Source organism: Myxocyprinus asiaticus, chromosome 7, assembly GCF_019703515.2.
Source record: "Myxocyprinus asiaticus isolate MX2 ecotype Aquarium Trade chromosome 7, UBuf_Myxa_2, whole genome shotgun sequence".
NCBI classification, from domain to species: Eukaryota; Metazoa; Chordata; class Actinopteri; order Cypriniformes; family Catostomidae; genus Myxocyprinus; species Myxocyprinus asiaticus.
Window position 1 is genome coordinate 25,328 of NC_059350.1, and position 22,963 is coordinate 48,290.

Consider the following 22,963-nt stretch of genomic DNA (forward strand, 5'->3'; position numbering starts at 1 on the left):
TCTTGTTTCCACTGTAGATATTGGTTGTGCTGTTGTTAGCACTGTAGATGTTGGTTGTGCTGTTGTTGTTGCTACTGTTGTTGTAGCAGTAGATGTTGGTGCTACTGTTGTTGTATCAGTAGATGTTGGTGCTACTGTTTTTGGGGCAGTAGATGTTTGTGCTGCTAATGTTGGGGCAGTAGATGTTGGTGCTACTGTAGTTGGGGCAGTAGATGTTGGTGCTACTGTTGTTGTTGGCATAGTAGATGTTGGAGCAACTGTAGTTGTTGCAGTAGATGTTGGTGCTACAGTTGTTGGGGCAGTAGATGTTGGCTGTGCTGTTGTTGTTGGCATAGTAGATGTTGGAGCAACTGTAGTTGGTGCAGTAGATGTTGGTTGTGCTGTTGATGTTGGCACAGTAGAAGTTTGTATTACTGTTGTTGCCACAGTGGATGTCAGTTCTGCTGTTGTTGTTGGAGCAGTTGATGTTTGTGCTGCTGTTTTTTCTACTGTAGATATTGGTTGTGCTGTTGTTACCACTGTAGATGTTGGTGCTACTGTTGTTGTTGGCATAGTAGATGTTGGAGCAACTGTAGTTGGCGCAGTAGATGTTGGTGCTACAGTTGTTGGGGCAATAGATGTTGGCTGTGCTGTTGTTGCCACTGTAGATGTTGGTTGTGATGTTGTTGCTACTGTTATTGGAGCAGTTGATTTTTGTGCTCCTGTTGTTGAGGCTGTAGATGTTGGTTGTGCTGTTGTTGTTGGCATAGTAGATGTTGGAGCAACTGTAGTTGGCGCAGTAGATGTTGGTTGTGCTGTTGATGTTGGCACAGTAGATGTTTGTGCTACTGTTGTTGCCACAGTGGATGTCAGTTCTGCTGTTGTTGTTGGAGCAGTTGATGTTGGTGCTGCTGTTGTTTCCACTGTAGATATTGGTTGTGCTGTTGTTACCACTATAGATGTTGGTTGTGCTGTTGTTTTTGCTACTGTTCTTGTAGCAGTAGATGTTGGTGCTACTGTTGTTTTAGCAGTAGATGTTGGTGCTACTGTTGTTGGGGCAGTAGATGTTTGTGCTGCTATTGTTGTAGCAGTAGATTTTGGTGCTAGAGTTGTTGGAGCAGTGGATGTTGGTGCTACTGTTGTTGGAGCAGTGGATGTTGGTGCTACTGTTGTTGGAGAAGTAGATGTTGGTGCTACTGTTGTTGGGGCAGTAGATGTTGGTTGTGCTGTTGTTGCCACTGTAGATGTTGGTTGTGCTGTTGTTGTTGGCACATTGGATTTTGGTGCTCCTGTTGTTGGTGCAGTGGATGTTGGTGCTTCTGTTGTTGGTGCAGTGGATGTTGGTGCTACTGTTGTTGGAGCAGAGGATGTTGGTGCTACTGTTGTTGGAGCAGTGGATGTTGGTGCTACTGTTGTTGGGGCAGTAGATGTTGGTGCTACTGTTGTTGGTGTTGTAGATGTTGGTGCTACTGTTGTTGTTGCTACTGTTGTCGGAGCAGTTGATGTTGGTGCTACTGTTGTTGCGGCAGTAGATATTGGCGCTACTGTTGTTGGGGCAGTAGATATTGTTTGTGCTGTTGTTGTCACTGTAGATGTTGGTTGTGCTGTTGTTGTTGACACAGAAGATGTTTGTGTTACTGTTTTTGGCAAAGTGGATATTGGTGCTACTGTTATTGGTGCAGTGGATGTTGGTGCTTCTGTTGTTGGTGCAGTGGATGTTGGTGCTTCAGTTGTTGGTGCAGTGGATGTTGGTGCTATTGTTGTTGGAGCAGAGGATGTTGGTGCTACTGTTGTTGGAGCAGTAGATGTTGGTGCTACAGTTGTTGGAGCAGAGGATGTTGGTGCAACTGTTGTTGGAGCAGTGGATGTTTGTGTTGCTATTGTTGTAGCAGTAGATTTTGGTGCTAGAGATGTTGGAGCTGTGGATGTTGGTGCTACTGTTGTTGGTGTTGTAGATGTTGGTGCTACTGTTGTTGTTGCTACTGTTGTCGGAGCAGTTGATGTTGGTGCTACTGTTGTTGCGGCAGTAGATATTGGTGCTACTGTTGTTGGGGCAGTAGATATTGTTTGTGCTGTTGTTGTCACTGTAGATGTTGGTTGTGCTGTTGTTGTTGACACAGAAGATGTTTGTGTTACTGTTTTTGGCAAAGTGGATATTGGTGCTACTGTTATTGGCGCAGTGGATGTTGGTGCTTCTGTTGTTGGTGCAGTGGCTGTTGGTGCTTCTGTTGTTGGCGCAGTGGATGTTGGTGCTACTGTTGTTGGTGTTGTAGATGTTGGTGCTACTGTTGTTGTTGCTACTGTTGTCGGAGCAGTTGATGTTGGTGCTACTGTTGTTGCGGCAGTAGATATTGGCGCTACTGTTGTTGGGGCAGTAGATATTGTTTGTGCTGTTGTTGCCACTGTAGATGTTGGTTGTGATGTTGTTGTTGGCACAGTGGATTTTGGTGCTTCTGTTGTTGGAGCAGTGGATGTTGGTGCTGCTGTTGTTGGAGCAGAGGATGTTGGTGCTACTGTTGTTGGAGCAGTAGATGTTGGTGCTACAGTTGTTGGGGCCGTAAATGTTGGTGCTACTGTTGTTGTTGGCATAGTAGATGTTGGAGCAACTGTATTTGGTGCAGTAGATGTTGGTTGTGCTGTTGATGTTGGCACAGTAGAAGTTTGTATTACTGTTGTTGCCACAGTGGATGTCAGTTCTGCTGTTGTTGTTGGAGCAGTTGATGTTTGTGCTGCTGTTGTTTCTACTGTAGATATTGGTTGTGCTGTTGTTACCACTGTAGATGTTGGTGCTACTGTTGTTGTTGGCATAGTAGATGTTGGAGCAACTGTAGTTGGCGCAGTAGATGTTGGTGCTACAGTTGTTGGGGCAATAGATGTTGGCTGTGCTGTTGTTGCCTCTGTAGATGTTGGTTGTGATGTTGTTGCTACTGTTATTGGAGCAGTTGTTTTTTGTGCTCCTGTTGTTGAGGCTGTAGATGTTGGTTGTGCTGTTGTTGTTGGCATAGTAGATGTTGGAGCAACTGTAGTTGGCGCAGTAGATGTTGGTTGTGCTGTTGATGTTGGCACAGTAGATGTTTGTGCTACTGTTGTTGCCACAGTGGATGTCAGTTCTGCTGTTGTTGTTGGAGCAGTTGATGTTGGTGCTTCTGTTTTTTCCACTGTAGATATTGGTTGTGCTGTTGTTACCACTATAGATGTTCGTTGTGTTGTTGTTGTTGTTGCTACTGTTGTTGTAGCAGTAGATGTTGGTGCTACTGTTGTTGTAGCAGTAGATTTTGGTGCTAGAGTTGTTGGAGCAGTGGATGTTGGTGCTACTGTTGTTGGAGAAGTAGATGTTGGTGCTACTGTTGTTGTAGCAGTAGATGTTGGTGCTACTGTTGTTGTAGCAGTAGATTTTGGTGCTAGAGTTGTTGTAGCAGTAGATTTTGGTGCTTCTGTTGTTGGAGCAGTGGATGTTGGTGCTACTGTTGTTGGAGCAGAGGATGTTGGTGCTACTGTTGTTGGAGCAGTGGATGTTGGTGCTACTGTTGTTGGAGCAGTGGATGTTGGTGCTACAGTTGTTGGAGCAGTTGATGTTGGTGCTACTGTTGTTGGAGCAGTAGATGTTGGTGCTAATGTTGTTGGGGCAGTAGATGTTGGTACTACTGTTGGTGTTGTAGATGTTGGTGCTACTGTTGTTGTTGCTACTGTTGTCGGAGCAGTTGATGTTGGTGCTACTGTTGTTGCGGCAGTAGATATTGGTGCTACTGTTGTTGGGGCAGTAGATGTTGTTTGTGCTGTTGTTGCCACTGTAGATGTTGGTTGTTCTGTTGTTGTTGGCACAGTAGATGTTTGTGTTACTGTTTTTGGCAAAGTGGATGTTGGTGCTACTTTTGTTGGCGCAGTGGATGTTGGTGCTTCTGTTGTTGGCGCAGTGGATGTTGGTGCTTCTGTTGTTGGCGCAAAGGATGTTGGTGCTACTCTTGTTGGAGCAGTGGATGTTGGTGCTACTGTTGTTGGAGCAGTAGATGTTGGTGCTACTGTTGTTGGAGCAGTAGATGTTGGTGCTACTGTTGTTGTTGGCATAGTAGATGTTGGAGCAACTGTATTTGGCACAGTAGATTTTGGTGCTACATTTGTTGGGGCAGAAGATGTTGGCTGTGCTGTTGTTGCCACTGTAGATGTTGGTTGTGATGTTGTTGCTACTGTTATTGGAGCAGTTGATATTTGTGCTCCTGTTGTTGAGGCTGTAGATGTTGGTTGTGCTGTTGTTGTTGGCATAGTAGATGTTGGAGCAACTGCAGTTGGCGCAGTAGATGTTGGTTGTGCTGTTGATGTTGGCACAGTAGAAGTTTGTGCTACTGTTGTTGCCACAGTGGATGTCAGTTCTGCGTTTGTTGTTGGAGCAGTTGATGTTGGTGCTGTTGTTGTTTCCACTGTAGATATTGGTTGTGCTGTTGTTACCACTGTAGATGTTGGTTGTGCTGTTGTTGTTGCTACTGTTGTTATAGCAGTAGATGTTGGTGCTACTGTTGTTGTGGCAGTAGATGTTGGTGCTACTGTTGTTGGGGCAGTAGATGTTGGTGCTACTGTTGTTGTTGGCATAGTAGATGTTGGAGCAACTGTAGTTGGCGCAGTAGATGTTGGTGCTACAGTTGTTGGGGCAGTAGATGTTGGCTGTGCTGTTGTTGTTGGCATAGTAGATGTTGGAGCAACTGTATTTGGTGCAGTAGATGTTGGTTGTGCTGTTGATGTTGACACAGTAGAAGTTTGTATTACTGTTGTTGCCACAGTGGATGTCAGTTCTGCTGTTGTTGTTGGAGCAGTTGATGTTTGTGCTGCTGTTGTTTCTACTGTAGATATTGGTTGTGCTGTTGTTACCACTGTAGATGTTGGTGCTACTGTTGTTGTTGGCATAGTAGATGTTGGAGCAACTGTAGTTGGCGCAGTAGATGTTGGTGCTACTGTTGTTGGGGCAGTAGATGTTTGTGCTACTATTGTTGTAGCAGTAGATTTTGGTGCTAGAGTTGTTGGAGCAGTGGATGTTGGTGCTACTGTTGTTGGAGAAGTAGATGTTGGTGCTACTGTTGTTGGGGCAGTAGATGTTGGTTGTGCTGTTGTTGCCACTGTAGATGTTGGTTGTACTGTTGTTGTTGGCGCAGTGGATGTTGGTGCTTCTGTTGTTGGTGCAGTGGATGTTGGTGCTTCTGTTGTTGGTGCAGTGGATGTTGGTGCTATTGTTGTTGGAGCAGAGGATGTTGGTGCTACTGTTGTTGGAGCAGTGGATGTTGGTGCTACTGTTGTTGGAGCAGTAGATGTTGGTGCAACTGTTGTTGGAGCAGTGGATGTTTGTGTTGCTATTGTTGTAGCAGTAGATTTTGGTGCTAGAGATGTTGGAGCTGTGGATGTTGGTGCTACTGTTGTTGGTGTTGTAGATGTTGGTGCTACTGTTGTTGTTGCTACTGTTGTCGGAGCAGTTGATGTTGGTGCTACTGTTGTTGCGGCAGTAGATATTGGTGCTACTGTTGTTGGGGCAGTAGATGTTGGTTGTGCTGTTGTTGCCACTGTAGATGTTGGTTGTGCTGTTGTTGTTGGCACAGTAGATGTTTGTGTTACTGTTTTTGGCAAAGTGGATATTGTTGCTACTGTTATTGGCGCAGTGGATGTTGGTGCTTCTGTTGTTGGCGCAGTGGATGTTGGTGCTTCTGTTGTTGGCGCAGTGGATGTTGGTGCTACTGTTGTTGGAGCAGAGGATGTTGGTGCTACTGTTGTTGGAGCAGTGGATGTTGGTGCTACTGTTGTTGGAGCAGTAGATGTTTGTGCAGTAGATGTTGGTGCTACATTTGTTGGGGCAGTAGATGTTGGCTGTGCTGTTGTTGCCACTGTAGATGTTAGTTGTGATGTTGTTGCTACTGTTATTGGAGCAGTTGATTTTTGTGCTCCTGTTGTTGAGGCTGTAGATGTTGGTTGTGCTGTTGTTGTTGGCATAGTAGATGTTGGAGCAACTGTAGTTGGTGCAGTAGATGTTGGTTGTGCTGTTGATGTTGGCACAGTAGAAGTTTGTGCTACTGTTGTTGCCACAGTGGATGTCAGTTCTGCGTTTGTTGTTGGAGCAGTTGATGTTGGTGCTGTTGTTGTTTCCACTGTAGATATTGGTTGTGCTGTTGTTACCACTGTAGATGTTGGTTGTGCTGTTGTTGTTGCTACTGTTGTTATAGCAGTAGATGTTGGTGCTACTGTTGTTGTAGCAGTAGATGTTGGTGCTACTGTTGTTGGGGCAGTAGATGTTGGTGCTACTGTTGTTGTTGGCATAGTAGATGTTGGAGCAACTGTAGTTGGCGCAGTAGATGTTGGTGCTACAGTTGTTGGGGCAGTAGATGTTGGCTGTGCTGTTGTTGTTGGCATAGTAGATGTTGGAGCAACTGTATTTGGTGCAGTAGATGTTGGTTGTGCTGTTGATGTTGACACAGTAGAAGTTTGTATTACTGTTGTTGCCACAGTGGATGTCAGTTCTGCTGTTGTTGTTGGAGCAGTTGATGTTTGTGCTGCTGTTGTTTCTACTGTAGATATTGGTTGTGCTGTTGTTACCACTGTAGATGTTGGTGCTACTGTTGTTGTTGGCATAGTAGATGTTGGAGCAACTGTAGTTGGCGCAGTAGATGTTGGTGCTACTGTTGTTGGGGCAGTAGATGTTTGTGCTACTATTGTTGTAGCAGTAGATTTTGGTGCTAGAGTTGTTGGAGCAGTGGATGTTGGTGCTACTGTTGTTGGAGAAGTAGATGTTGGTGCTACTGTTGTTGGGGCAGTAGATGTTGGTTGTGCTGTTGTTGCCACTGTAGATGTTGGTTGTACTGTTGTTGTTGGCGCAGTGGATGTTGGTGCTTCTGTTGTTGGTGCAGTGGATGTTGGTGCTTCTGTTGTTGGTGCAGTGGATGTTGGTGCTATTGTTGTTGGAGCAGAGGATGTTGGTGCTACTGTTGTTGGAGCAGTGGATGTTGGTGCTACTGTTGTTGGAGCAGTAGATGTTGGTGCAACTGTTGTTGGAGCAGTGGATGTTTGTGTTGCTATTGTTGTAGCAGTAGATTTTGGTGCTAGAGATGTTGGAGCTGTGGATGTTGGTGCTACTGTTGTTGGTGTTGTAGATGTTGGTGCTACTGTTGTTGTTGCTACTGTTGTCGGAGCAGTTGATGTTGGTGCTACTGTTGTTGCGGCAGTAGATATTGGTGCTACTGTTGTTGGGGCAGTAGATGTTGGTTGTGCTGTTGTTGCCACTGTAGATGTTGGTTGTGCTGTTGTTGTTGGCACAGTAGATGTTTGTGTTACTGTTTTTGGCAAAGTGGATATTGTTGCTACTGTTATTGGCGCAGTGGATGTTGGTGCTTCTGTTGTTGGCGCAGTGGATGTTGGTGCTTCTGTTGTTGGCGCAGTGGATGTTGGTGCTACTGTTGTTGGAGCAGAGGATGTTGGTGCTACTGTTGTTGGAGCAGTGGATGTTGGTGCTACTGTTGTTGGAGCAGTAGATGTTGGTGCAGTAGATGTTGGTGCTACATTTGTTGGGGCAGTAGATGTTGGCTGTGCTGTTGTTGCCACTGTATATGTTGGTTGTACTGTTGTTGTTGGCGCAGTGGATGTTGGTGCTTCTGTTGTTGGTGCAGTGGATGTTGGTGCTTCTGTTGTTGGTGCAGTGGATGTTGGTGCTACTGTTGTTGGAGCAGTGGATGTTGGTGCTACTGTTGTTGGAGCAGTGGATGTTGGTGCTACTGTTGTTGGAGCAGTAGATGTTGGTGCAACTGTTGTTGGAGCAGTGGATGTTTGTGTTGCTATTGTTGTAGCAGTAGATTTTGGTGCTAGAGATGTTGGAGCTGTGGATGTTGGTGCTACTGTTGTTGGTGTTGTAGATGTTGGTGCTACTGTTGTTGTTGCTACTGTTGTCGGAGCAGTTGATGTTGGTGCTACTGTTGTTGGCGCAGTGGATGTTGGTGCTACTGTTGTTGGAGCAGAGGATGTTGGTGCTACTGTTGTTGGAGCAGTGGATGTTGGTGCTACTGTTGTTGGAGCAGTAGATGTTGGTGCAGTAGATGTTGGTGCTACATTTGTTGGGGCAGTAGATGTTGGCTGTGCTGTTGTTGCCACTGTAGATGTTAGTTGTGATGTTGTTGCTACTGTTATTGGAGCAGTTGATTTTTGTGCTCCTGTTGTTGAGGCTGTAGATGTTGGTTGTGCTGTTGTTGTTGGCATAGTAGATGTTGGAGCAACTGTAGTTGGTGCAGTAGATGTTGGTTGTGCTGTTGATGTTGGCACAGTAGAAGTTTGTGCTACTGTTGTTGCCACAGTGGATGTCAGTTCTGCATTTGTTGTTGGAGCAGTTGATGTTGGTGCTGTTGTTGTTTCCACAGGAGATATTGGTTGTGCTGTTGTTAGCACTGTAGATGTTGGTTGTGCTGTTGTTGTTGCTACTGTTGTTGTAGCAGTAGATGTTGGTGCTACTGTTGTTGTAGCAGTAGATGTTGGTGCTACTGTTGTTGGGGCAGTAGATGTTTGTGCTACTTTTGTTGGGGCAGTAGATGTTGTTGCTACTATTGTTGGGGCAGTCGATGTTGGTGCTACTGTTGTTGGGGCAGCAGATGTTGGTACTACTGTTGTTGTTGGTATTGTAGATGTTGGAGCAACTGTAGTTGTAGCAGTAGATGTTGGTGCTACAGTTGTTGGGGCAGTAGATGTTGGTGCTACTGTTTTTGGGGCAGTAGATGTTGGTACTACTGTTGTTGTTGGCATAGTAGATGTTGGAGCAACTGTAGTTGGTGCAGTAGATGTTGGTTTTGCTGTTGATGTTGGCACAGTAGAAATTTGTGCTACTGTTGTTGCCACAGTGGATGTCAGTTCTGCTGTTGTTGTTGGAGCAGTTGATGTTTGTGCTGCTGTTGTTTCCACTGTAGATATTGGTTGTGCTGTTGTTACCACTGTAGATGTTGGTTGTGCTGTTGTTGATGGGGCAGTAGATGTTGGTTCTGGTGTTGTTATTTGCACAGAAGATGTTGGTGCTACTGTTGTTGGTGCAGTGGATATTGCTGCTTCTGTTGTTGGCACAGTTGATGTTGGTTCTACTGTTGTTGGCGCAGTGGATTTTGCTGATACTGTTGTTGGAGCAGTGGATGTTGGTGCTACTGTTGTTGGAGCAGTGGATGTTGGTGCTACTGTTGTTGGGGCCGTAGATGTTGGTGCTACTGTTGTTGGTGTTGTAGATATTGGTGCTACTGTTTTTGTTGCTACTGTTGTTGGAGCAGTTGATGTTTGTGCTACTTTTGTTGGCGCAGTGGATGTTGGTGCTTCTGTTGTTGGCGTAGTGGATGTTTGTGCTTCTGTTGTTGTCGCAGTGGATTTTGCTGATACTGTTGTTGGAGCAGTGGATGTTGGTGCTTCTGTTGTTGTTGCAGTGGATTTTGCTGATACTGTTGTTGGAGCAATGGATGTTGGTGCTACTGTTGTTGGAGCAGTTGATGTTTGTGCTACTGTTGGTGGGGCAGTAGATTTTTGTGCTACTATTGTTGGGGCAGTAGATATTTGTGCTACTGTTGTTGTTGGCATAGTAGCTGTTGGAGCAACTGTTGTTGGCAAAGTAGATGTTGGTGCTACAGTTGTTGTGGCAGTAGATGTTGGTTGTGCTGTTGTTGCCACTGTAGATGTTGGTTGTGATGTTGTTGGAACAGTAGATGTTGGTTCTACTGTTGTTTGAGCAGTAGATGTTGGTTCTGCTGTTGTTTGAGCAGTAGATGTTAGTGCTGCTGCTGCTGCTGTTGCTGTTGTTGCCACAATATATGTTGGTTGTGCTGTTGTTGTTGGCACAGTAGATGTTTTTTCTACTGTTGTTGGAGCAGTAGATGTTAGTTCTACTGCTGTTGGCACAGAATCTTTTTTTTCTACTGTTGTTGACATTGTAGGTGTTGGTGCAGCTGTAGTTGTAGTAGATGTTTGTGCTGAAGTTGTTGAAAATTGTGTCACTGCTGCTAAGAGAAAAGTTTGAGGTGCATAAGTAAACTGTTTACTGTGGTGTATGGTAACATCCTGTTAGGTCTAATTAATCTATGAGAAACTGTGCCATTCTTCTCATAGACTCCCTTTTCTAACACACCCAGTTCAGGTTTTGGAATCTCTACTAATGAGCTGATGAGTTGAAGCAGGTGTGTTTGATTAGGGAGATCAAAATGTGTAGTGTTGGGGGGAGGGCTCCAGGAACAAGGTTGAGATCCACTGCGTTTGAACTTGATCTAATCCTACTAATGCAAGAACTATTTTCTTTCATCTTTTAAAAAAAACAGTCTTTTCTTTCACCACTGTCTCTCACCTTCCTCTCTACTTGTGCATCTCTGTGCAATTTTAAACTTTGTATTGAAGCACTCATATTTTTGCCTCCTAAAAAATTGTAAATTGCTTTTGCTTTATTCCTCATTAATAACTACATTTTGTTAAAACCCAGATTCCAAGGTGGCATTGATACATTTTTTTGTTTGTTTGTTTGTTTGTTTTTTCATACAAACTATCATTTTGGTTGAGACAGAAATTTTAATATTAAATGTATGTTTGATCAACACTGAAATATTGATGAAAGAAAACAGCATGTATGGGTGGTGACAGTGACATTGAACTAACATTGATCAAATCTTTTGACTTTTCATTTCTCAAATTTTGCATTCTCGTTTTCTTTTTTGCTCCCTCTTAGGAAATGAGGAACGAAAACAAGATTTTCAAAACAAAGCCAGATGTATTTGTAATATGAAATGTTCTGCTCACATGAGTATCAATTCAGAGCACCATCCTAACCCTAAACCTAACCAGCAGCATACCTCAGAGCGCTTGTCTGTTGTTTAAATTTTATTTACTGATACTGTAGTTTCATAATAAAACATAATAATTCAAGATGTACTTTTAGAGTATGTGACAATTATGGTTTATTTTGTGGAACATAAATTAAAACTGTTGTGTCAGATGAGAAAGGGTAGGAGAATTTGTACGTGCATCAGTTGCTTAAAAAAGTATTTTGCATAGGATGCTCCTATGTTTCTTTGCTCAAGCATCCTATGGAAGCTTTTTCCATACTCGCCTCCTCACGGTGCATTTAGAGAATTGATACATCCTTAATGAATGCAGTCTTTGACTGTCACAGGCACAAGGATCGAGGAAATGAGGATGCACAGTTTATGAAATAAGAAGCCCCCATAATTGATGCTTCCTATTAAGAAAACACAGGTGCATCCTATACAGAAGTTTTGTTGGTTAAAAAACACTTAAGGCACACGCAACCATCACACGTTTGTTTTTGGGTCCTGTTACTGACAGTAATTAAATACATTTATTTTAAAAAGTGCTTACATTTTTTAAAGAAACCACACATTTACACATACAGATCTGGAAAAAAATTAAGAGACCACTGAAAAATGGTCAGTTTCTCTGGATTTACTATTTATAGGTATGTGTTTGAGTAAAATGAACATTTTTGTTTTATTCTGTAAGTATTGACAAAATTTCTCCCAAATTCCAAATATAAATATTGCAATTTAGAGCATTTATTTGCAGAAAATGACAACTGGTCAAAATAATCAAGGATTGTGGCCATCCATCCTGATCAAGAGGAGGCCACAAGCTATCAAACAAATCCAAGCAGCTTGAATTTTTGCACCAGGAGTGGCATAAAGTCACCCAACAGCAATGTGAAAGACTGGTAGAGAGCATGTCAAGACGCATGAAAGCTATGATTGAAAATCAGGGTTATTCCACCACATATTGATTTCTGAACTCTTCCTAAGTTAAAACATAAGTATTGTGTTGTTTAAAAATGAATATGAACTTGTTTTCTTTGCATTATTCGAGGTCTGATTACACTGCATCTTTTTTGTTATTTTGACCAGTTGTTATTTTCTGCAAATAAATGTTCTATATTTTTATTTGTAATTTGGGAGAAATGATGTCAGTACTTTATAGAATAAAGCATAAATGATAATTTTACTCAAACACATACCTATAAATAGTAAATCCAGAGAAACTGATCATTTTGCAGTGGTCTCTTAATTTTTTCCAGAGCTGACCTTCAAAAGTGCACCTTGTCTTAAGATTTATTAGGAATATCATTATTAACAAAGTTCCAAAAAAATTATGGCAGATCCTTTAAATATAAGCAAGGTAATGTAGTGTTCATAATACTGTGTAATACAACATCCTGTATGGGATATTCGTCATTACCCTGCGACGGAACAGGGAAGTATGTGTACACTACATGTGAGTTGGACATGTTGGGCCTCATGTATTCAGATAGAAGACAAAGGCAGGCCTAACACAGTCGTAAAAACCTAACTCAAGCCCCCACATTCAAAGTCGTAAATCTTACTGATAAAAATCGCGCCAAAATCAAACAAAGGGAGTCCAAAAATGACTACAAATCCCATGAAGCCTTGCTCACTAAAGGATCGAACTCTCAACTCCTATTGGATGAGGCACACAACAGAACGTCCCTCAAACATGACATCATCAGGAGTTGAAATACCTCTGAAATGCTTTCGGGATTTGCTTCCAGAGACTTTGTTTGCAACGTGTGGATGCAGCTCTTCGCTGCTCTCCGGTGCAACCTCGTGGCACAAGGAAGTAACGTCCGACTTGAAACTGTGGCCATACAATTTCCATCTCGCTGGACGAGTTGAGATTACTCTGTGTGCAACCGAACACTCTAACGGATACGATGGAGACCGCCGAGCAATTAGCATCTTCATCCGTTTGCCTACAGAAGTGAAGAGAGTAAAGATTTCTCTTCCATCTTCAATCAAGTCAACATTTCTGAGTTCTCCACCAGCCCGCAAAGAATCAACAGCCGTACCGCCCACTGACAGAGTGAGGAAATGGCCTCCCGTCATCACCCGAGCCTCAAGGAACCGGGTCAGAGTTAAAGGATGGAGGAAAACACATTCTACCTGTGTCCTCATGTGATTCAAGTAAGAGGTTTATGTCTGGGCAGAGATAGAATATTATAGTGTGTTATTCTTGTGTTTCAAGGTTTTTGCTTGTACAGTTTACGGACCGCCATGTCCGCTCATTATTAATACTCAGGGTATTAATTATCACATTTGTTTTGCTGTATTGTGGTCCAACCAAATTAGATCGTTATGCAATTTCGCCATCGCGGGTGAGACAGCAACTGAGTTCATCCATTAAAGAGTCAAATACTGCGGGACTTTTACGAGCCATCCACCGCGTCTCTGAGTGATAAACTGACAGCTGTTTTCTCTCCCACTATCGCGAAATCGGCTTTAGGGCTGTCACTTAATCATCTCTCTCTCTCTCTCTCTCTCTCTCTCTCTCGTATTAACCACACACCCACACACACACACACACACACACACACACACACCTTATGTGTTATAGGATTATATTTATTTCCATATCTAATCATATCACTGTTTAGTTTGTAGTTGTAAGTCAGAAGTTTCTTGACTGCATTGTATTAATTATTAATTGATATTACTGCATAAATAAACTTTGTTTATATTACAAAGAGAAGTGTTTTGGTTTGTTTTGCATATGCCTGTGTCATGCTGACGGGATGTCAGTGCTCGGATTCAAACCTTCATTCATTGTTTTTTTTCCCGAAAATCGATATTCTTTGGATGTCGATTTTCCTAAGAAAACAATCTAATATTGAGACTGTTTTACTATTTGGTTATTAGTCCCTGATTCCAGGGTGGTTCCCCGTCAATGTTAATCCTTATTAATATTCTATTGATTTTTGATAATTGATAATTATCTTTGATGATTGTTGAATTTGAATGATCAATAAGCTAGTGTTAATTTTAATTAATGTTTCATCGATGTTAACAATTAACGATTATCTTTGATAATTGTTGATTTTAAAGGATTAAAAAAGCTAACATTGATTCTCATCAATGTTCTATTGATTTTAATAATTAGTAATTATCTTTGATAATTATTCATTATTGCTAATAACCAAACTTGCTTCTAAACGTAGCACACTACATTTACTGGAGCCCCATATGAGGTTTTAATGAGTTAGATTCAATTGATTAATTTAAATATGAATTAATAACTACAGAAATAATCACTTAGATCAGTGTTACTATCAGAAATAATTATTAATTATTTCTGATAGTAACACTGATCTAAACAACCAGTAAAGCCCTACAGACACAATAAAAAAAGAGTTCAAGTTCATTTCTACTGCTGGCTTCATTAATCAACATCTACATGGTGTCAGAAGCGGGATAACATGGCAGAAGGTCTTCAGCGCATTGACCCACTAGTCTTTGACGAGCACATTGCTGATAACTGGAGAAAGTTTGAAAACGAATGGTGAATATACTGCAATGCCAATCTATCGGACAAGTCAAAGAAGGTGCAAGCCTACACATTATTGAAATTGTCTGGCCTGGATGCGGTGGAAAAATCTGAGGCTTTCACTTTCACGGAGGGAGAAGACTAAGAGGATCCTGACATATTACTTCAAAAATTTGCTGAACTCTGCTTGCCCACAAAAAAATATGATAATGGACAGAAACGTTTTCAACTTGACAAATCAAAAACCCATTGAGTCTATCCAAATGTATGTATCCACACTGAAAATACTCGCAAAAAAATGTGGGTTTGGAAATCTAACCGACGAACAGATACGCGATGGTGTGCAGAATCAGCTGCTTCATGAGAAAAAAACTCATACTTGATACTGCAATCAGTATATGTTTGTCATATGAGCAATCCAAAAGGAGTAGGAGCGAACTGAAACATGATGCTGATGTGTGTCCCCTGCAAAATCAGCACTGTACCAATTGCAACAGACAGCATTCTCCTGAAAAATATACATATTTTGCCTTCAACAAACAGTGTAACAATTGTGGAAAATTTAACCACTTTGCGAAGTGTTTCAGATCCGCACAATTGAACAAGCCTTAACCCTATGTTCAAAGTCTCAATCATCCCATAAAGAAAACCAAAACTATCCAACCCAGAAATTACAAATTTCTTTGTAATTTCTTACAAATATGCCAGAAATTACAAATTTCTTTGTAATTTCTTGAGTAAATTAACTGGAAACAACTGTTGATACACCTGATGACACTTTCTATTGTGAAGCAGTGGATGATGTCACTCAAAAATGCAAAATCTTTGCAACTCTACAACTCAAAAATGGGTCTGGTCATTTAAAACTGAAGGTGGACACAGGAGCCAAGTGCAATGTTATATCGGCCCTGCAGCTGCACCTCATAGCACCCATGGCTCATATCAACACTGCTGAAAAGGTTAATCTTACTGCATATGGAGGACAAACCATCAGCCCAGAAGGAACCACATTATTGGACTGCAAACAAGGTCAACTCAAATTCCATGTTGTTAAATGAAATGTCAGACCACTGCTTGTTTTGCAGGACAGCATAGCGATGGAACTAATACACTTAGACCCAGATGTTCATACACTACAAAACCAGGCACCAGAGGTACAGGAATTCAAAGTCCGGTTTGACTGCACAGTCATTGGCAAACTGCCTGTTGTTTATCTCATGAGATTAGATTGACTTTTTACTTCATAGCAATGTGTACTTTCTTAAGTGGACATACAGCAGGGACAACTGATTAAAGTAGAGCTTCACAGAATGACTGAACTAGTCATTATCACCCCTGAATCAAAGGACACAGAATGGGTGTCAGCTATGGTTGCAGCCAAAAAGAAAGATGGCTCGGTAAGAATTTGATTGACCCAGTACATCTCAACAAAGCACTGCTCAGGCCTCATCATCCTTTGAAAATCATGGAACAAGTCATTGCTGATATGCCAGGTACCAAGGTTTTTTGTACTATCGATGCAAAGTGCGGATTTTGACAAATACTTGTAAGGGGGAGGCCACCCAATGGCCCAAGGACGGTATCCAATGGTGTAGCTGAAGGTCTCCTGCACGTTCTGTCTTGTTATGCACATTAAGTTTATTTCATTCCAATTAAATAACTATATTATTCGTTTTATGATCCCCGTTTATTTTATTGGACTCCAATTATAAAAGTTTCCAAGGATATATTAATGTTCCAATCTTAATTATTATTATTAAATTTGGTTTAACATTCGATCATCGTATTTAACTCTATTTTATATTGTACTCATTCATTCGGATTCCTATGTCGCTTAGAGAGTCTCGCACCGGCCGTGTATGCGGATCTCACGGTCACAAATTAGCCAGTCTTGGTCATTAGACAGAGCTAATTGACTAAATACTAATTAGATGGCTACACATGCTTAACCTTTTATCTAAAAGTATTGTGTTTAGTCCCCTTAGATAGTAAACACTTAATTAGAGTAACATTATTTCTACCCAGAGGTCATGAACACTAAACTTTACAAAGATAGACAAAACCTAAGTTAAAAATAGCTTTATATAATCATGACATAGTTTCCTATGCACACTTAGCTAAAAAAATATTACAATAACCAGAGGTTTAGACTACACCCTATTTAGGCTTGATCGATCAACTTCATGTTGTCCTAAATGGAAATTCCATATCGAGCCTGTACACTCTAAGTACACTTGAACTAATGCTAATCTGTTAGTCGGAGCTCTAAAGTCTCAGTGGGTGTGCCCCATGCTCCACTCAGAACTGATCTTTAGTCCGCTACTAACCTGGTCATAGATTTGTGGAAAACATGGACTAACGTAATCTACTAAAGACAATAATTTCAGAGTAAATCAGAATAAACTCAAATGTAACAATTTATTTACCAGGTAAAATAATACATTCATCAATTCCAATTAGACAATAATAAGTCAAATTTAAACATTTATCAAAACATAAGAAATAAGAATTGCATACCTGGTAGAGAAAACGACACACAGCAATTGTGAGTTTCTTGCAAACCTTACTTAAATATCCAGACAGAAAACATTGTGTACCAAATGAACTTATCACACTGTGGTGATATTCAGGTGAAGATTTCAGCTTTGAAAAACAATGCAAAGGCAATTTGCAATTTATCACACATGGTGATATTTAGCTGTAGATTTCAGCTTTTGTGAGAGAGTTCAAATGTTGTCTGATGTCGAAAGTTCTTTGTTATTCCATGAATTGATGTGTGTTGGGCTATCAGACAGCTTGGCATCAACCTTACATACTCTTAGCTGACCACATTCATTACACCATATGGCAGGTACAGATTCTTGCGAATAGTGTTGGGGGTAACGCGATAAAAGTAACGCGTGTTACATAATCAGATTACTTTTTCAAGTAATGAGTAAAGTAACACAATATCTTTTATTTTAAACTATAATATCTGAGTTACTTTTTAAATAAAGTAACTTGTTGCTTTTGTATACCTCTACTGTCCCTGTATTGTGAGAAATCAGGAGTAAAAGTGTGTAAATTTTGGGGAGGAGATGTAATGATTGGCATTAGTGTTCTATAGAGTGTGAGGCCAGAGACTATTTAGCAGAGAGAGATGAGTCACTTATTTTAAATGAATGTAAGAAATTGGAACGCCCAACCAAGAAGCTCTAGCACCCAACAGTCAATGAATGTAAAAAGGAAGTTCCGCCTTACAGATAAAAGAGCCAATCACCTTTTAGATACAGACATCACCTGTCAGTCAATTCATTAACGCCCATGTGCATTTCATGTATTAGAGTAATATGAGGTCAACATGCGGTTGAGTAAAACAAGGTTGATTCATGTGTTAATACACACTGCATTAAAAAAATCAGTAAACGTGTTTAGGCAGAGGGATTATGAGACTAGTCTTCCACTGGCCACGACATGATACGCAGGGTGAAATACTCGCACAATTCATGGACTTATGCAGCCAAACTGCTCAGTGTTACAGCTCCCTGTAACTGGGAGAATTGGATGAAAAAAGACTCTGGATCAGCGGCTCCGAGCAATGTTCTACATTGATTGTGTATGCTGAGAAAATTTCTTAGTTTCTAAAACAATTCAACATTTTTGTTTTATAGTAAACAAGTAGTTTGATTCATGAAACAAACCGTTTTTATAACATTTTGGTAGCATTAAAAACTATTCCATTCAAGTTGTATCAAAATGCGCCTTTGAAGTTGTGGCGTCTGTATGCACCGTGGATCAACTCAAAACAAGCCTGCACTGAGATGACTTAAGTGAAAAATATTCATTTATTCATCACACTTATTCCTTGAACATGTTAGACTGGCATTCCCCACTGAATTGTATCATGACTTCTGAAAAACATCTTAAGTTGACTCTGACATTGTAGATGGCACAGCACATGATGACACATATGATGCAGGTTCAAGTGTTGGACTTTGCTGCTTTAAGTAATACAGTGGTTATTCTTCATCATTCATATTGGTTGCCATGTTGATGGAAAAACAAATCATGCATATTCATGTTATTGATTGTTTATTATAAATATGATGTGAAGAACTACTTTCTAAATATCTGTTTGTTTACTATGTTATTTTGACATGAGTGTTGTACAGTAGCTAGCATGACCTGTAATGTCTCTTGTATGCAATGCATGGCTTATTTGTATGGAATGCATAGCAGAAGAGAAAGTGGCTGTGAGAAAAAAGTAATGCAAAAGGAACGCAAAAGTAAAGTAATGCTTTACTTTCCATAAAAAATAGCTTTTTAATTAAGTTACTTTTTTAAAGAGTAACGCAATATTCTAATGAGTTACTTTTAAAAGTAACATTACCCAACACTGCTTAAGAATACCTTATGGAATCTCCACTGGCAGTGAGGTATTCCAAAGGTCCATGGAAAATTTGTTCTCCGGACAACAACTAACAATTATTTTGATAATCGACTAATCTAGCAATTATTTGACTGAATAACAACTATTGGGAAATTAATGCAAATTTTAATCAACAGCTCTTTAAAAAAGAAGTAGATTCTCAAACTACACAATCTGTACTGCGTGTAACATTGTGTATAAAACAACTTTTTGATCTTATGTGGATTTTCTTAATAGAATGAGGCATTAAATATATTATTGATAGCAGGTGTAGCATTTAGCATTGCATAGCACCTTTTATATATTCTATGATACACAACATTCTTGTGATTTCTCTCTCTCTCTTTCTCTCTTTCTGAAGTGTTTTAGATTCCTTGATGTGTGACGTGTGTGTCTTACCGATACAGAGAACAGACAGTAATATCAGTCTGATGGCCATGTTGTTTTGTCTCATGTTGTTCTCAGTTCCAGCTCATCATTCAATAAATCTGCATGAGACAAAAACGATTTTACAAGTCATCCAGAATATGTTTTAGAACATAATAATTTTTTAAAAATATAATATGTTCCTCAACTATTTAATCTAGAAAAAATGAACTGCTATTGTGTCATTTATCTGAGAGCTTACAGTGCATTTATTTAAATCATTCTGCAGTAATCTGAGGTTTAGTGTTGAATTCATGGATTGAATGTTTACCGCTGTAGTTCCCTATCTGTCACTCACTCGATGTTGTGTCAATGTAGTGACACTAGGGGTCACTCTTGGGAGCCCCAAACACCTCTGCTTTTTTTAAAAAAGGCCAATGAGAATTGGCGAGTGGAATTTGCATGCCACTCCCCCAGACATACGGGTAAAAAAGGAGCTGGTATGCAACCACTCATTTGGATATTCTCTTCGGAGCCGAGCGGTTCTATTCATTGAAGCTGAATTCATTCGTGAAGTTCATTTACCTCATCTGCTGGATTCTACGGCGCATTTCAGTGGCTTCTCCCCCTCTGCACCCGTGGAGTGCAGAGAATGTCCCTGGGCGCTTCGGCAGAACAACAAAAAGAGTATATTTTAAAAGAGTATATTTTCTTTCTAAATGAGCGCCACACATGGAACGTCTTTTTAAAGATGTCTTTCCGTTTGTGTGTTATTCCTGGTTGCGGTCGTTATCTCTCCGCTTCTGACGGCCACGATTGCTGTCTTATGTGTCTGGGCACTAGCCACGTGGAGACATTGTTCGTGGATGGGTCTTGTCCTCATTGCGAGAACATGACCATGGCAACGTTGCGGTCACGGCTTGCATTCATAAGAAAGCAAGCCACTCCAGCGGCTCCCACCTCGGTCCTTCTACCTACGGGTATGAGGCCATGCCGGTCAGCACTGGGGGCAATTTGGGGACATCAATGGGACCACCTCCACCGGGTATCCCCCCAAGGACCTCCCATTCCCCAGCATGCTCGCCTTCCCCGGTCGGGTGCTCAGACGAGATCGCCAGCTCGTTCGACCTCTTGTTCGGAGCCCGGGAAGAAGATGAGTTATCGAGCGCAGCATCGGAGAGCGGGCTCATCCAGTCAGATGCAGAGGCTTTGACTGGGCTTCCTCCTTTGGGAATGGTCGCCCATTCCCAGGCCGATGCGGAAATGACAGACATGCTTTCTCGGGCGGCCACGTGCGTTGGGCTAGAGTGGACCCCTCCACTCTCCCCTGAACCCTCGCTGCTCGACGATTGGTTCCTGGGCTCAGGGCGCCGCCCATGGCTACGCCCCACCCCCGTTCCTTTCTTCCTGGAAGTGCATGAGGAGCTGACAGGATCATGGGAGACACCTTTTACTGCCCGGCCCCGGTCTTTCAGCTCCCCCGCTCTCACTACCCTCGATGGCGGCCAGGGGGTATTCAGTGATCCCCCAGGTGGATAAGGCGCTCGCGGTGCACTTGTGTCCGCAGAGCACCGCCACCTGGCGCGGGTGCCCAAAGCTCCTGTCCATGGCCTGTAGGTTTACGTCGTCCCTGACGGCTAAGGCCTATGGTGCCACTGGACAAGCCGCCTCTGCCCTGCACGCCATTGCTCTAAAAGAACTGCACAAGGGTGGTTCTGACCCGGGATTGATGCAGGAACTGCACTCGGTGACCGACCTCGCTCTCCGGGCAACGAAGGTCATGGCGCGGTTTCTCAGGCAGGCAATGTCCACCCTGGTGGTCCAGGAGCTCCACCTTTGGCTCAACTTGGTTGAGATGTGAGGGGATGACAAGGCACGGTTCCTTGATGCCCCCATCTCCCAGGCTGCCCTGTTCAGCAATACCGTCGAGGACTTTGCCCAACAGTTCTCGGCGGTGAAGCAGCTGACGGAGGCCATACAACACATCCTGCCCTGGCGCGGCTCAAGGCCCCACACCCCGTCTGCTCGTCGCCAAGGGTGTCCTCCTGCAGCAACAACACTGGCTTCGCTGCAGCCCGCCCCCTTGGCCCGGCCCCAGCGTGGAGCCCAATGCAGGAAGCAGACGCCACCCATCTCACAGCCGGCCGCTAAGAACCCAAGGAAGGCTTCGAAGCACCCCTGAGATGGGCGACCCAGGGGCGAGGAGACCCGCTTCTCTGGAGCTGGTGAGCAGACCACTCCATCCCTTGGTAGAGGGCCAGGAGGAGAATCTTTTGTTTTTCGTTTTCATTTAATTTTGCTGCATGTCCAAGAGGCTGCAGTACCCAAAAATTCAACAAAAGAGCAGTTTTCTTGTTCCCTGGGTCACATGTCCAGTGCACATGGCCATCGTCATGACCACCGTGTGCCCAGCTGTGGCACAAACATGCCCACATGGGATTGGTTCCAGTGGACTATGGGGATGAGACTCCTCCTCCCCCCTCCTCGGCCAATCTTATGGTGGGCGGCAGGAGCCAGGTAAGTGCTTTGATGTCCCTGGACTCAGCATGGCCACAGGGCTCAAATCCCCTCGACGTGGCACCTTGAGCTCTGCCCCACCCGCTGGTACGTCCAACATGATCATTCCCTTGGTCCCCCTCACCCGGAGTTTGAGCACGTGGTACGCGCTTTCCAACCCGTCATGATGGCTTACCCGGACCATCCGACTCGGCTATGCGATTCAGTTCGCCAGGCACCCACCCAGGTTCAGCGGCGTCCGCTTCACCTCGGTGAAGGGCGAGAACGCCCCTACCTTGCATGTTGAGATCGCTACCCTTCTGCGCAAGGGCGCGATAGAGCCTATCCCTCCAGCCGAGATGAAGAAAGGGTTCAGCCCTTACTTCATCGTACCGAAGAAAGGTGGTGGGTTGCGACCAATCCAGGACCTGCGAGTACTGAACTGGGCTTTGCACAGACCCTGTTCAAGATGCTGACACAAAAACGCATTCTAGCGAGCATCCGGCATCAACATTGGTTCTCAGCGGGTGACCTGAAGGACGCATACTTCCACGTCTCAGTCTTACCTCAACACAGTCCCTTCCTGCGGTTTGCCTTCGAAGGCCATGTGTACCAGTACAAGTTCCTCCTCTTCGGCCTGTCCTTGTCCCCTCGCGTCTTCACGAAGGTCACAGAGGCAGCCCTTGCCCTGCTAAGGGAAGTGGACATCCGCATCCTCAACTATTTCGATGACTGGCTAATCCTAGCTCATTCTCGAGAGTTGCTGTGCGCACACAAGGACCTCGCTCTCCAGCACCTCAGCCGACTGGGGCTTCGGGTCAACTGGGAAAAGAGCAAGCTCTCTGCGGTTCAGAGCATTTCTTTTCTCAGTTTGGAGTTGGACTCAGTCTCGATGACAGCGCGCCTCAAGAATGAGCACACGCAGTCGGTGCTGAACTGTCTGAAGGCATTCAGATGGAGGACAGCGTTTCCAATGAAACTTTTTCAGAGGCTCCTGGGGCATATGGCATTCTCAGTGGCGGCCACACTGCTCGGGTTGATGCATACGAGACTGCTTCAACACTGGCTTCAGACTCGAGTCCCGAGATGGGCATGGCACCGCTGGCTGGGCAACACCCAATACCTTTGCGAGGTTCTACAATCTCCGGGTTGAGCCGGTCTCGTCCCGTGTATTGGCAGGCACGAGCAGGTAAGTTCTGGGACAGCTGGCCAGGTGTACCGCTTGCACATAGCACCTTTCCTCTCCATTGAGGTGCACTCTTGACTACCAGACGTGTTCACAGACTGTGATCCCTGGATGACTTTCCTCCTTAGCCCTCTGGCAGTTGAGTTTGGAAAGAAACTTGCTGCCGGCACAGTACGTGCACTAATGAGCTCCTGTACTGAGGTAGGTGCTCCACA

The 22,963-nt window shown here is 43.2% G+C and overlaps 1 protein-coding gene across 1 annotated transcript; it reads right to left on the reverse strand.

Annotated features, from left to right (window-relative positions):
* Nucleotides 1-115: 115 nt before the first annotated feature.
* Nucleotides 116-21,748, reverse strand: LOC127444231 (putative uncharacterized protein DDB_G0286901). The gene is made up of 13 exons (XM_051703505.1): nt 21,708-21,748; nt 8,476-9,122; nt 7,111-7,247; nt 6,811-6,899; nt 6,445-6,719; nt 6,256-6,347; nt 5,287-5,709; nt 5,104-5,192; nt 4,549-5,012; nt 4,118-4,256; nt 2,266-3,029; nt 1,598-1,793; nt 116-794 (listed from the first exon to the last, which is right to left on the reverse strand). Exons 1-13 carry the CDS (start codon nt 21,746-21,748, stop codon nt 116-118), a joined length of 4,035 nt encoding a protein of 1,344 aa, XP_051559465.1.
* Nucleotides 21,749-22,963: the final 1,215 nt, after the last annotated feature.